Source organism: Mercenaria mercenaria, chromosome 16, assembly GCF_021730395.1.
Source record: "Mercenaria mercenaria strain notata chromosome 16, MADL_Memer_1, whole genome shotgun sequence".
Lineage (NCBI taxonomy): Eukaryota > Metazoa > Mollusca > Bivalvia > Venerida > Veneridae > Mercenaria > Mercenaria mercenaria.
Genome location: NC_069376.1, coordinates 68,592,682 through 68,605,602, shown reverse-complemented (window position 1 = coordinate 68,605,602; position 12,921 = coordinate 68,592,682). Strand labels below are relative to the sequence as shown.

General features: G+C 36.7%; 1 protein-coding gene across 4 annotated transcripts in view; it reads left to right on the top strand.

Moving 5' to 3' along the window:
- Window positions 1-12,921, top strand: part of LOC123540632 (serine/arginine repetitive matrix protein 1-like) — a 51,777-nt gene that overhangs the window by 8,306 nt on the left and 30,550 nt on the right. For 3 of the 4 annotated variants that reach the window (XM_045325839.2, XM_045325838.2, XM_045325837.2), the window contains exons 4-8: window positions 626-1,258; window positions 1,607-1,642; window positions 3,121-3,327; window positions 4,441-4,550; window positions 6,988-7,041. In XM_045325839.2, the coding sequence (XP_045181774.2) occupies window positions 626-1,258; window positions 1,607-1,642; window positions 3,121-3,327; window positions 4,441-4,550; window positions 6,988-7,041 (1,040 nt within the window). Of the gene's footprint in view, window positions 1-625; window positions 1,259-1,606; window positions 1,643-3,120; window positions 3,328-4,440; window positions 4,551-6,987; window positions 7,042-10,108; window positions 12,042-12,921 lie in introns of those variants that run through there. The other variant, XM_045325836.2, reaches the window with a different exon arrangement.

The window sequence follows — 12,921 nt, the reverse complement described above, 5'->3', positions numbered from 1 at the left end:
TTGGTTAAATTTCTTTCCTTTGTTGTTCCTGTCCTTTGGACTTAGATATTTTTTCTGAGGACCTTCTTGTCCTCAAGTGCAATGATAACAGGTGAGCGATATAGGGTCATCATGGCCCTCTTGTTTGACTTCCATTCTTTGAAGCACTTTCAAGGGGCATATGTCATGCAATTTTTACACCATTATTGTAGTCTTGAAAGTTTTGACTTTAGCTCAGCTAAATGTAGAGTTGAACAATAAATCTGCAAGTAGCACAAACTGTTAGTCATAGATTAGGTTATACAAGTGTAGAAATCAGGACGGGCCTACTTGCTTCTGAAAGTCAAAACTCATTACCCTTTTTGTATCCTAAGATTAATCTAGACTAGAATAATAACTATTTAGTACTGCATGATGACTTCTGCAGTGATGGGTGATAAATAAGGTATGAGTGAAATTTTTAATTAAGTTTAAGTGCAGATTAGACACTTCAGATACTTAAAGTTAAACCTGACTTGTCACATAGGAATCTCAGTAAAAAAAGATTAAGTACAAGATGTTAAAAAAAAGATTAAGTACAAGATGTTAAGAAACTAATTAAACTTTTCCTTAAATGACAGCTGTAGATGTATTGTTTTGCTTCTAGATCAAGAGATGAAAGATTGTACCAGGATGAAAGCCCATATGAGCAGCAGCGATCTACAAAACATTCAAGATCTCCCGTTCATGAGTCGCCTTATGGCGGGAAAATGTATGCTGATCAGTCATCATCCTCTAAACAACCGTTATTTCCTGCAGGATCGTCTAAACGAACTCCTGAAATTGACTTTGTCACTATAGTGGAGAAAGGGCCAAAGAAGCAAAAACTGAATAAACGGTTTGAAACACTTGAGCAGGTTGCACAGGGTGCGTTTGACTTTGAGGAGAATATTACAATCGGAATTCATAGGGGTCCGCAGCATATCGAACTGGACGATGATGAAGATGTTGAAGTGAATTATGAATTTAATCCAAAAACTTTCAAAATGCTTTTTCCTAAAAAGAATTATGTTAAAGCCATCTTTGATCGTGATGAAATCAAGGCATTTCACCATGATGATATTTTAGATGAGGAGGCGTATGTTGAGAAACGAACAATTTCAATCAAACCAGTAGATAAACCAAAGTCCCGTAAACATGACGATGAGTTGGATTACAGGATAACTGTAGGAGCAGGTAGAGAGGGATATGGTGACAGGCGTATGGTGCATGACTCTGGTTCCAGGTCAAGACCTTCAAGGTTAGTACCATGTGTTTGAATTTTGTTATATAAATTAAATGTATTTTTGAAAACATTTCAATATAGAAATGATGTTCTGAATGGCACCTGGGGGTCCCCCACCATGATGGCTGTAAAGTTGCCTGGGTTAACTGTGAAATAACCCAATAAAACAAAGAACTTGTATTCCAAGAATAGTCTGTACAAATTGATCATCATAAAACATTTTGTCACACCTGTGTGGACTTTATATTGGTACTTTTGGGGTTGTGTAGAATTATTCTTTAAAGGATAAACTACAAGCAGTTAAGACCTGATTAGTGATTATGGCTTGTTTGTGCTGACCAGATTATATTTGTCTGTTTTCAGATCAAGTGGATATGATGATATTCCTGTAACAGTGAGGTGAGCTTTTTGTCCCTGTTCTTGTGATTTTGCATGCTTAACATAGAATCTGGAAAGTTTTATGTCACAAGCGCTTAGATAAAATGCATTTCTGGCAAGATTTCAACATTTTTGGGGGGCACTTGCCCTTGTGCATCCGTCAAAATTTATGTTGTGTATAAAAGTATTTGACCCATAGTCATCATACCTCACAGGGATCATTCAACATGTGAAATTGTACACCTAATGTTTTAATTGGGGTTTCAGACAGCCACACCAAAGTATCCATATAACATAAATTGTGTTGGTGCAACATTTAACCCAACAAAAAAGAGTTATTACCCTTGATGAAGTATATTCATAAAAAAGGGCCTAAAAGTTTGTGTCGCATTTATCTCAAAATGTGTATGACCTAGGTTTATTGAACATTTTAGGAGTACTATTCTGCATATGAAGTTGTGTAGCTAGAGTTTTGTTTGAGATTTCACTCAGCCAGATAAGAGTTATGGCCCTTGACTTAGTCAAAATATTCATTAAAAGGGCTTGAAAGTTTGTGTTTCATATATCTTAAAAGATTTTGACTAAGAGTCATGAAAACATGTAGGAATATTATTCACCACGTGAATTTGAGTACCTGAGTTACGATCCTTTACTTCATTAGAAGTACACATGAAGTGGTTATAAGTTGCACTTATTTTATCTCACCTAGAGTCATGAAACCATGCGCAGTGACAGGAAGGGGAAGGGGCATTCTTGTCCTATGGACACACATCTAGTTGCACTTAAATCTACCTTAACTGAACAACTGGGTATAAAGACTACCTTGTGGAAATGAAAAAAACAATGCCTTGAATAGCAGGTTTTCTCTTGTATCCTGCAAAATTAAACTTTCGAAGAATCCAGATTGGATTTTAAGTAATCGTAAGAATGGTTTTGATAGATAATTTTCCATGGTAAATTTCAGCCATTTTAGAAGCCAAATAGTTCAAAAAAAATACTTTGTTTTGTTTATTGATGGATTATTATAAAACTCTATAACACAAAAACAATATTTCTATTTAAAAATGTAAATTGTGATTTGACCAGATTTTTTACACCTGTATGGAAAAATTAAATAATATTTGCATTTTTAACATTGAGAAAGTTCCAACTACCAACCCAACTTACCTTTAGAATGATATACAACTTATATACAGATCTTGCATAGTAAACCAGAAATTTAAGAAAAGCCCTGAACATTGCTGATGAAGTGGATCAAACAATAGGTTATGTCTCATTTACTGAAGTGTGTATTGTCATCTAGCAGCATGTTTGGCAAGACCCTCTATTGTTCTATACGAATGTTGTAAGATACACAGTGTTTAACTTGCAGCCAATCTGGAGATAAGTCTTGCAAATTAAATAAAAGCAGTATCATATCTGCTTATATCGGAAAAAGATTTCCAAATGCTGAGGTTAAAATTTTCCAATAGATGAATAAATGATGCTTTTTGCAATAGGCTGGATCCCAAGCCAGATCCAAGATATGAAAAGATATACAGAGATCAGCAGAGATATGAGGACCAGTCACTGATGCAGGAAAAGGTACACAGAAATCCTAATGACTTAAGGTATAACCTTATGAGACGTAAAAGTGAAGGGGACAGTGATCGAAGGAGAGATGCCAGAGATAGCCATGGAGGACCATCTGGAATGATGGATGCAAGGTTAGCAATATTTAAAAGTAAGATGGCATAACCGTTCCTTGAATTTTTAGAGGAGGGCCTGCAAGGCTGAGCTGTTAAAAATGCTGACTTTGTGTCAGTTTACCATAGTCTTCAGAGACATCATCTCAAGAAGCCATCTAGCAGGCTTTCCAAAAGTTATTAGTGCTAGCTCAGTGCCTGGCTTTCCTGTGCCTGAGCCATCTAGCAAGCTTTCCAAAGTTGTGTGCCCTCAGAGTCCTGTATCTGAAGCCACCTAGCAGGTTTTTCACAGATCAGTGGTTCTAGCCATGTGCCAAAAGCATCCTGTGCCTGAAGCCATCTTGCAGGCTTTCCAAAGTTGTGTGCCCCCGCAGTCCTGTGCCTGAAGCCATCTAGTAGGCTTTCCAAAGTTGTTTGCCCTCGGAGTCCTGTGCCTGAAGCCACCTAGCAAGTTTTTCACAGATCAGTGGTTCTAGCCATGTGCCCAAAGTATCCTGTGCCTGAAGCCATCTAGCAGGCTTTTCACATAGAGTTGTTCAAGTCATGTGTCCCCAATCTCTTCTGCCAAAAGCCATCTAACAGGCTCTCCTAAGACCAGTGGTTCTAGCCATTTGTCCCCATCTCCCGTTCCAGAACAACACCTGAAGGTAACCTTTCAGAGCTTGTAAGTAACTGTGACTGTGATTTAGAACTCTACCAAGCATTTAACATTAATATACATACAGTTTATAAATAAAATGCATTGTTTGCCAGAGAAGTTTAAGATTTTGCTACAATAAACACTTATGACCCACAATTTGTGTTGTAAGTGTAGTCAGTGATAAAAACACATTGAGATACCTCTATATTAATTCTGATTGTATGAAGTATATATGATGGTCTCTTTTTATATAGTTCCAGTCATGGCCTAGAGTTAAAAGTGTGAGCATTTTGTAAGCTTTCCCTTAAGAAAACCATTGGAAAAATATAGGTTGAATTAATGCCTTTAAGTTTGTTTCATGTTGAGTATGGTCTGTCCAAACTTAGCTTTATCTGTAATCTACAAAAAACAGCAAGAATGAATTCAGGTCATTTTCTGCCATGTGCTGTGGAAGTATTTCTGTGTTTAATAGTTGCAGTTGAAATTTTTTTTAGGACTCGGATTGAGGCACGGAGACAAGAGGGTCACAGGGATGATTACCCTGACCGAAGGGATAGACCTGGGGACCGTAGGGCTTCTCGTGGGACACCTCCAAGAAGTATAGGTAACATTTTAAGAATTACTACTATGTCTTCTTGGTGATTTCTGTGCAACTAATGGTGTTGAAACATTTTGCTAGGCACATCCAAGTCATCCAGTGTTAAAGTTATGAAATTGTTGTCAATACAGTTTTTATATGCCTACATATATTATGTGATGGCACTGGATGTCTGTCTGTTAGCAGTTTAGTTTTTATACGCCCGTTTGAAAAACGGGACGTATTATGGGAACGCCCCTGGCGGGCGGGCGGGCGGCGTCCACAGACCTTGTCCGGAGCATATCTTCTACATGCATGAAGGGATTTTGATGAAACTTGGCACAGTTGTTCACCATCATGAGACGGAGTGTCATGCGCAAGAACCAGGTCCCTAGGTCTAAGGTCAAGGTCACACTTGGAGGTCAAAGGTCAAATTCAAGAATGACTTTGTCCGGAGCATATCTTCTTCATGCATAGAGGGATTTTGATGAAAGTTGGCACAATTGTTCATCATCATGAGAAGGAGTGTCATGCGCAAGAACCAGGTCCCTAGGTCTAAGGTCAAGGTCACACTTAGAGGTCAAAGGATACAAGAATGAAAACTTTGTCCGGAGCATTTCTTCTTCATGCATAGAGGGATTTTGATATAACTTGGCACAAATGTTCACCACCATGAGGCGGAGTGTCATGCGCAAGAACCAGGTCTCTAGGTCTAAGGTCAAGGTCACACTTAGAGGTCAAAGGATACAAGAATGAAAACCTTGTCCGGAGCATTTCTTCTTCATGCATAGAGGGATTTTGATATAACTTGGCACAAATGTTCACCACCACAAGACGTAGTGTCATGCGCAAGAACCAGGTCCCTTGGTCTAAGGTCAAGGTCACACTTAGAGGCCAAAGGTCAGATACAAGAATGACTTTGTCCGAAGCATTTCTTCTTCATGCATGGAGGGATTTTGATGTAACTTGACACAATTATACACCATCATGAGACGAAGTGTCATGCGCAGTTCCCTTCTTTAGAATTACTTCCCTTTGTTGTTACTATAAATAGCTTATATTGTAACTTTTTCATTACTAGTCGTAGGGAAAAATCGAGACCACTTTTCTGTAGTACAACATGCATGCTACATCCAATTTTGAGGTGTATTTTGACCAGTCTCTACCTGGTAAAGATTTTTGTGTGGACTTACAATTTTTTTTGATTTTTTTTTTTTTTTTTTTTTTTTTTTTTTTTTTTTTTTTTAAGATTAACTTCCCTTAGTTGTTACTATAAATAACTTATATTGTAACTTTTTTATAATTGACCGTAGGGAAAAACCAAGACCACTTTTCTGTGGTACAACATAGATGTTACTTTCCAATTTTAGGTGTATTTTAAGGTATCTGTACCTGGTAAGGAGTTTTTTTTGTGGACTTAGAAAAACAAAACACTTAGTTATTACTAAACAACCACAAAATTAAAATTCCATTTGCAAATACAGGTGCTAGAGTAAAGAAATTTGCTGTGACGGGCGTATATTGTGACATTCTTGCACTCTTGTTGCACAGTCATTTTACCTATGATCCTCAGGCCTGATATGCAGGTTGCCTTGGCCATTGCTTGATCCCTAATGATTTATAGGTCAGAGGTCAAGGTCACAGTGGCTGTTAGTACAAAATAAGTTTCTGCTCAGTATCTTGCTAATTCCTTGACCTACAATCCTCAGTGGGCCAAAGGTCATGTCACATTGAAAGTACGAAACAACATTTCCTGTCAGTTAACTTTGGCAGGCACATTGCCACTGAGCAGTGAATGACTTTGTACAAGTTTTAGGTTAGTGCATGAGAGGACAAGATTAGCAGTCACAGAATAGTTTTCATGGACCTCATGATTTTAAGGTTTCTTGGTCGAGGGCCACATTCCTATTAGTGTTCAGATATACATATTATGGGATTGTGCTGGTCATCTGTCCTGTTTACAGTGTAGTTTCCACTTGCTTTGACCTGTGATCCTCAAACTTGATCGGCACTTTATTTTGGCTGTATATTGCTCTGTGCAGCAGTTCCCTTGTTTATAATTAGGATACTTGATGAGAGAATCTAGAATTACCAATTTGCTCCATATTAATGGATATCAAAGATAGTTTGAATAGAAGGTAATGCAAGGTATGGTCAGGTTAATTTTAACACAATAATGAAGATAATCAAATAAGAGTTGAAAGAAGCACAACAAAGCAAGATAACAAGGTTAAACTGTCTTTTTAGAGGTATTGGCATGAATTAAAATCTTGTACAGAATCATTAAAATGGACTAAATGAGTCAAAAGAAAACGTAGTAGCACTGTCAGAGTCTAAGTACTTGTTTACCCCCTCAATGATTGTATTGTTTGAACATTTTATAATCTCTTTTTCAGTTGTTTCACTTAAATATATATAAATAGTACTGACAGAAGGTGATTTTTATACTTATACTTCTTTTCAGAGCGAAAAAAAGCACCCATAAAGACGGACTTGCCAGATTTCAAGAACAGACCAGGTAAATTAAGTGGTCTAGTGAGTTGTGTAAATTTCAGCAGAAAATATTTCAGCTACAAGGATCATTTTGGAAAGATGTATATTGATGTAGATATCTACCTTGTAAGCTGGAAGGCCTTTCAAGGGTTAAAAGTATTTTCAAGTTGATCAAAGAATAATGACAGATTATCAAGGTATTTGCAAGATTATAAAGGTATATGCAACAAAAAGAAACATAATAGAAGAGAATCTTGCAAGCTGGATGGAAAGTGGATAGTGGATATATATAAGGAAGTTAAAGGTAAGAAATTGGGATTAAAAAAGATTGTGATATGTCTTTTAAGAAAAAAATCTTCAGGGATTTTCTTATTTAAATCAACAATATTGCTCTACAGATAGGATTTTGGTACCTTTATGTTTTTACTGTCTTGTGTCTTGTATTTTGCTAGGTGATAGGGATACTTCTGTTTTATTGTTAAAGTATATGGACTGAGAAATTGGTATTCACCACATTGAAAAACAGATAGTTCAGTACTTATAATAAAGTCTGTAATATGAGAGAACTTTTTATTAGAAATCTACTGAACATACACTTAGGTGAAGATGATAATAATTCAGCCATCACAATATTACTAACATTTTAATAAACTTTTCTGTAATAATTTTAGCTGTATATAGGAAAAAGTATACTTCTAATGCTTATAGTGGCTGGCAAAAGTAAGGTGTTAAGACTTGCACTAGATAATTTAACAAAGATAGAAGAAGATCCTAAAGTGCTGGTGTTTTTAATAAAAGAGCATAATGGAGGAAAACAAAAATATCAGCAAGTTAAGTGGAGGCTGGTTGCTAGAAAGAGATGGAACTTGCTTGTAATGGAAAATGGATTTGCAGACACAAAATTGGAACAAGATACAACAGGATTCAAGGAAATACATATCAAACCTGTGCCGAGAAAATATGGCAGTGCTGTAATTTTTGCAACATTCAAGAATGGCAAGTTTTTAGGCAAACAAGACCTGCATTTGGACAAAGACTGGCAGTTTCATTCAGTAGCAGATTTGATGTTCAGCATCTTGCAGACTTCTGTGCAGTTTCAGTTATATACTTGGCATAGCATGTTACAGAAAATTTGATCTGCTACAACAGACAACACAACACAAAAGAGACTGGCTACAAGATTATTGTAAATTAAAGTTTCTAATACCTGCTGTTAAGCAGTCTAAGAGTACAGTAGAGCTGCAATTATGCTGCATGCTGGCTATACATATGGAAAGAGAACAGACTGGATGGCATTAACAGATCTTTTATTAATGTTTCCTAAACAGAAATTATTTAGATTCTGCTTACTATTTTGCATGTTAAGAACAATATGTTTTAAAAAATGTATGACTGGAATATTTTAATGGCAATTATTTGCCATGTACACAGTATTATATGGCTCCTTGTCTGTGGTTTATATTAAAGGGAGATAAATGCAAATCACATGCTTTTGAAAGATAATCAAGAATTATCTTTTTAACTGCTTGAATAGCAGTGTGACTAATATTGAAGTAAATACACAAACATGATTTTGTATGACAAATTATTTAGCTTAATGGACAGTGTGGCAGAATGCTGTTAGAAGAAAACTTTGAGGTAATGCTTGACTTGATGGGGAAGTCATAACGTTTGCATAAAATTAGGAAAGGTTTAAGAAGCCTGTTGCTTCCAGTGTGAGGTGTTTTTGAAGAATTTATTAATTTACAGTGACATTATTGTGTTTGAGTTTCAAGATTTCATGAGGGATTGTCTGACCCCTGATAGCAAAACAGACTTTAGAGAGGCCTTTTTCAACTTATGTTCATCTAAGTTTCACCAGATATTAATAATTTGATATGCAAAGTTCTATCCACCTCCTTGACACAAAATGCTCAAGGTGAGCTATTGTGATCATCCTGTATCCATTGTCAACAGTTTGACTGTAAATAACCTAGAGGTCACAGTTACTGCCCAGAGCCAATAAAACTAGGTCTGAATGTTACAATATGGTCATGGAGAAGTTCTTTTTTGGCCATCTAGCATACGAAAGCTTAGTCATTTGGTCAATCAGTAAACATTACACCATAAAGGCCACATTTTCTACCTTATCTTCATTATACTTTGCGGGAATATGATATTTATGACATCTAGTTCAAGTTTGAAACTAAGTTATTTGAGGACAGAAACTAGGTCAGTTTGTAGAAACACTTCTGAACACAGGTCTTTTTGTTTTCTTGATCTTATAAAGCTTTGACAAAATGCTTGTCTTTATGAAAGAAATGTCGAGTTTAAAGCTGAGGCTGTAAACTAGGTCACTAGCTGACACGTAGAAATATCTATCTTAACATACAGATGCCACATTTTGCTACTGGATCATCATTAATACTAGGTCAGGTTTGAACTGGATTTTCTAAATAAAAGCTAGGTGACTAGGTCAGATAATAGAAAGAAAAACTTGTTAAATTCAAAAATCACATTTCTGCCGGATCTTCATGGGACTTGGTCAGAATAATTTTTATATGTCTATTTAAAATAAATGAGAAATTTGTAATAAGGTCACTTGTGAAAAAGCTAGGTCTTTAGATCAAATCATTGAAAAACTTAGTTAATGATCTACCTGATTTACATTAAACTGGGTCAAATCGTTTGTTTCTGTGAAATCTGTTCAAATAATTTCACAGAAATGTTACTTTGATGATCCTATACCTAGTTTGATCAAATTATGCCAGTTTATCAAAAGCACAACCACTTTCAGGAAAGTCACTTTTTCAATCAACCAATCTGTGAAACTCTGGTGAATGAACTAGACCATCACGGGCCTCTTGTTTACCTTGTACATAGATGACATTTATCAACTGACTGCGAACTATTATACATGAAAATAATTAATAACTGACTTCTATAAATTGTTACTTGTTGGGGAAAACTTTCCTTAATAGGTAACTTTATATATAAAAAAGTAGAAAAATACATAGAGTTAATTGAGATGTTAACAGATTGAAATAAAATACATGTATGCTGCATCATCATTTCTTAAAGTCTTATTGTATCAAATGTTTGATGTTTTTCAGGTGTCAGACTGGAAAATCCCAATGTATGGGTGATTGGATCGTCTGTGGTTAAAGATCTGAAACAGTTTGGAGAAACTTTTCCGGATTATGATATAGAGACATTACTGAAAAATAATGTAGCTTCTCTTGTCACTCATGGTGAGATGGACATGAAGATTGAGGACATGTTACCTGCTGTAAAATACCTGCTGAAAAGTCATGAACCTCCCCAGATGATAGTGTTTCAGTGTGGGGAATTAAATGTGTGTGTAGGACGCAATGCTGATGTTATTGACATAATGAACAAAGACTTACAAACAATTAAGCAAGAAATACCAGGTGTTCTGTTGGTCTGGTCACAGATCTTGCCTCCATGGATGGCTAAAAATCAGACTGGTAGCACTTTAGCCAAGTCTCGGAGACGTATTAATAGATTTATGATGCAGTGTTTTGTTTCAGATGATGTGGGTGGGGCTTTTTTATATCATCCAATGTTGCGCACTGATTTGAAAACAAAATATCATATGCCAACAAGTGATGGATTTTTGCATTTAAGGAAAGAGGGAATGAAGGCTTACATTTATCAGCTGAAAGTTGGGATCCAATATTTTATGACAGGGAATGGTTCCATTTTCCCCTATATGAAATGGCCTTTGACCAAAGATGAAATAGATCTGTTTGATCCCGAGAAGATGTGTATGTTAAACACTGAGCATATCCAGTCTCTTAATCTGCAGAAGCTGCTCAGATTCTCCAAAGAGCAAATTCAGATGCTTAGCAATGAGCAGATTTTGATGTTTCATAGAAATCAACTGCATTTTGCATACTGTGAGGAATTTTTACAAAAGTTATCTCCCCAGCAGCTAAACGGTCTGACAAAAAGTAACTTTATGTTTCTATCTAATAGGCAGATGAGGTTGTTTACAGAAGATCCAGAGAGGATTAAATGGATGAATGAGGAGGTAAAAGAGTTTGTACAAAAGAGAATGAAAGCAAGAAAGGGTACTGTTGGAAAGAGGAAGAAAAAATTGGCAGAAATGGATAAGGATGATGCTGAAAGGAATGGTGAGGAGAAAGAGTGGACATTAGGAGATATAATGGCAAGCTCAGAGTCTGAAGATGAAGTTTGGTTTTCTGATGGTTTTGAGAGTGATGTAGGCAGTGAGAGAGACTGGGTTGTGGAGAGTAGCATGTATTTGCCCGAGTATGATGCTAGAAGTTATGGGCCACATGGTGGAGAAACTAGTAGGGATACCTGGAGTGGGGATAGGTCATACAGTAGAGAGAGAGGTTGGAGAGAAAGATACAGCAGCGAGAGAGATAGACGAAGGAGTAGGTCTGGGAGTTGGGAAAGACACAGGCCTGGAAGTAGTGATAGGCATAGAAGGTCAAGAAGTAGAGAGAGATACAGAGAAAGGTCACACAGCAGTGAAAGAAGTTCTAGTAGAAGGCATAGATCATTTGGCTCTGATGAGACACGTCTGTACCCTGGTCCCTACCAAGTTGGACCCCATCCTCCTAGAATGATGCCCCCGTTTGTCCCACCCCATGTTGGAATGCCCCCAATGCCTTTCCCAGGAATGCGTCTTCATCCACCATTTCCTCCAGCCCCTTACCCAGGAATGTGGCCAAGGGTTCCCATGCCCCCTGTAGTACCTGTTGCCCAACAGCCTGTGGTCCGACCTCCTCCTGCAACAAACTGGGGAGAAGGTCCACCAGCAAATGCTTCATCAGTTAACACCAGTAATTTGACACAGATAAATTGATTTAATGAAAAAGTACACTTTTTGAATGAGTATGACACTTTCTATTATACTTGTTGTAAATGTTTGAAAAACTTTGAACCTTTGTTGTATGAATATCTGCATAGTTTTGGAAGTATCTTAAGTCAGTTAACACAAAAATATGTCAATGTCACATTTGTAGTATGTGGATAATAAATCAGTCAACTCAATTTTTTTCTTTTTTTGAGTGTTGAGAAAACACTGAGGTTTGAAAATGAAACTTTTATAAGTTGAATTAGGTGAAATGTATTTTTAATCCCCCACCTAGGAATGGTCTCCATCCTTCCGTCTGTAACATTTTGTGTCTGCTCTCTATCTTCTAAACCCCTTGAAGGATTTTCATGAAACTTTGGTCAAATGATCACCTCATCAAGATGATGTGCAGAATGCATGAGCCAGCCATGTTGGCTCATGGTCCAGGGTTTGAGCCTTCTATTTTGTGTCCGCTCTGTATCTCCTAAACCCCTAGAAGGATAATCATAAAACTTAGATCAAATAATCACCTCATCCAGACGATGTGCAGAAGCCATGAGTCAGCCATGTTGGCTTAAGGTCAAGGCCACAGCTCAAGGTCAAAGGTTTGAGCCACTATCCATAACAGCATTGGGGGATATAGCTGTCTTTCAGACTGCATTGTTCCATTAGCATGCCCCATAAATTTGGTAAAATGTTGAATTAGTTTGATAAAGATCATATTATTCAGTTTTGAATACTAGTAAAACACTTTCACTGATATCTACACCAGTAATGAATTTGTTTACTCTGGAAGATATTTCAATCTTACTCTGTAAGTATGAGGTATTTTCAGCATGGTCTTGAAAAATAATACAACAGACACTAATCTTTGAAAGGGTTGTGGCCTTGTAAATATCCAATTGAATAGGCTTTATTGAAAAGGGCCTGCATTCAGATTTGTACAAAAATCTTATACAAAAAAAGCAGAGAGAGATAGTTAACTTTATGGAAACATGCGTGATTACAAAAATGAAAAAAAAATTGATGCAATAATAACTATTCATGTCTTGTCAGCCCATGTCAGTATAATGTGAC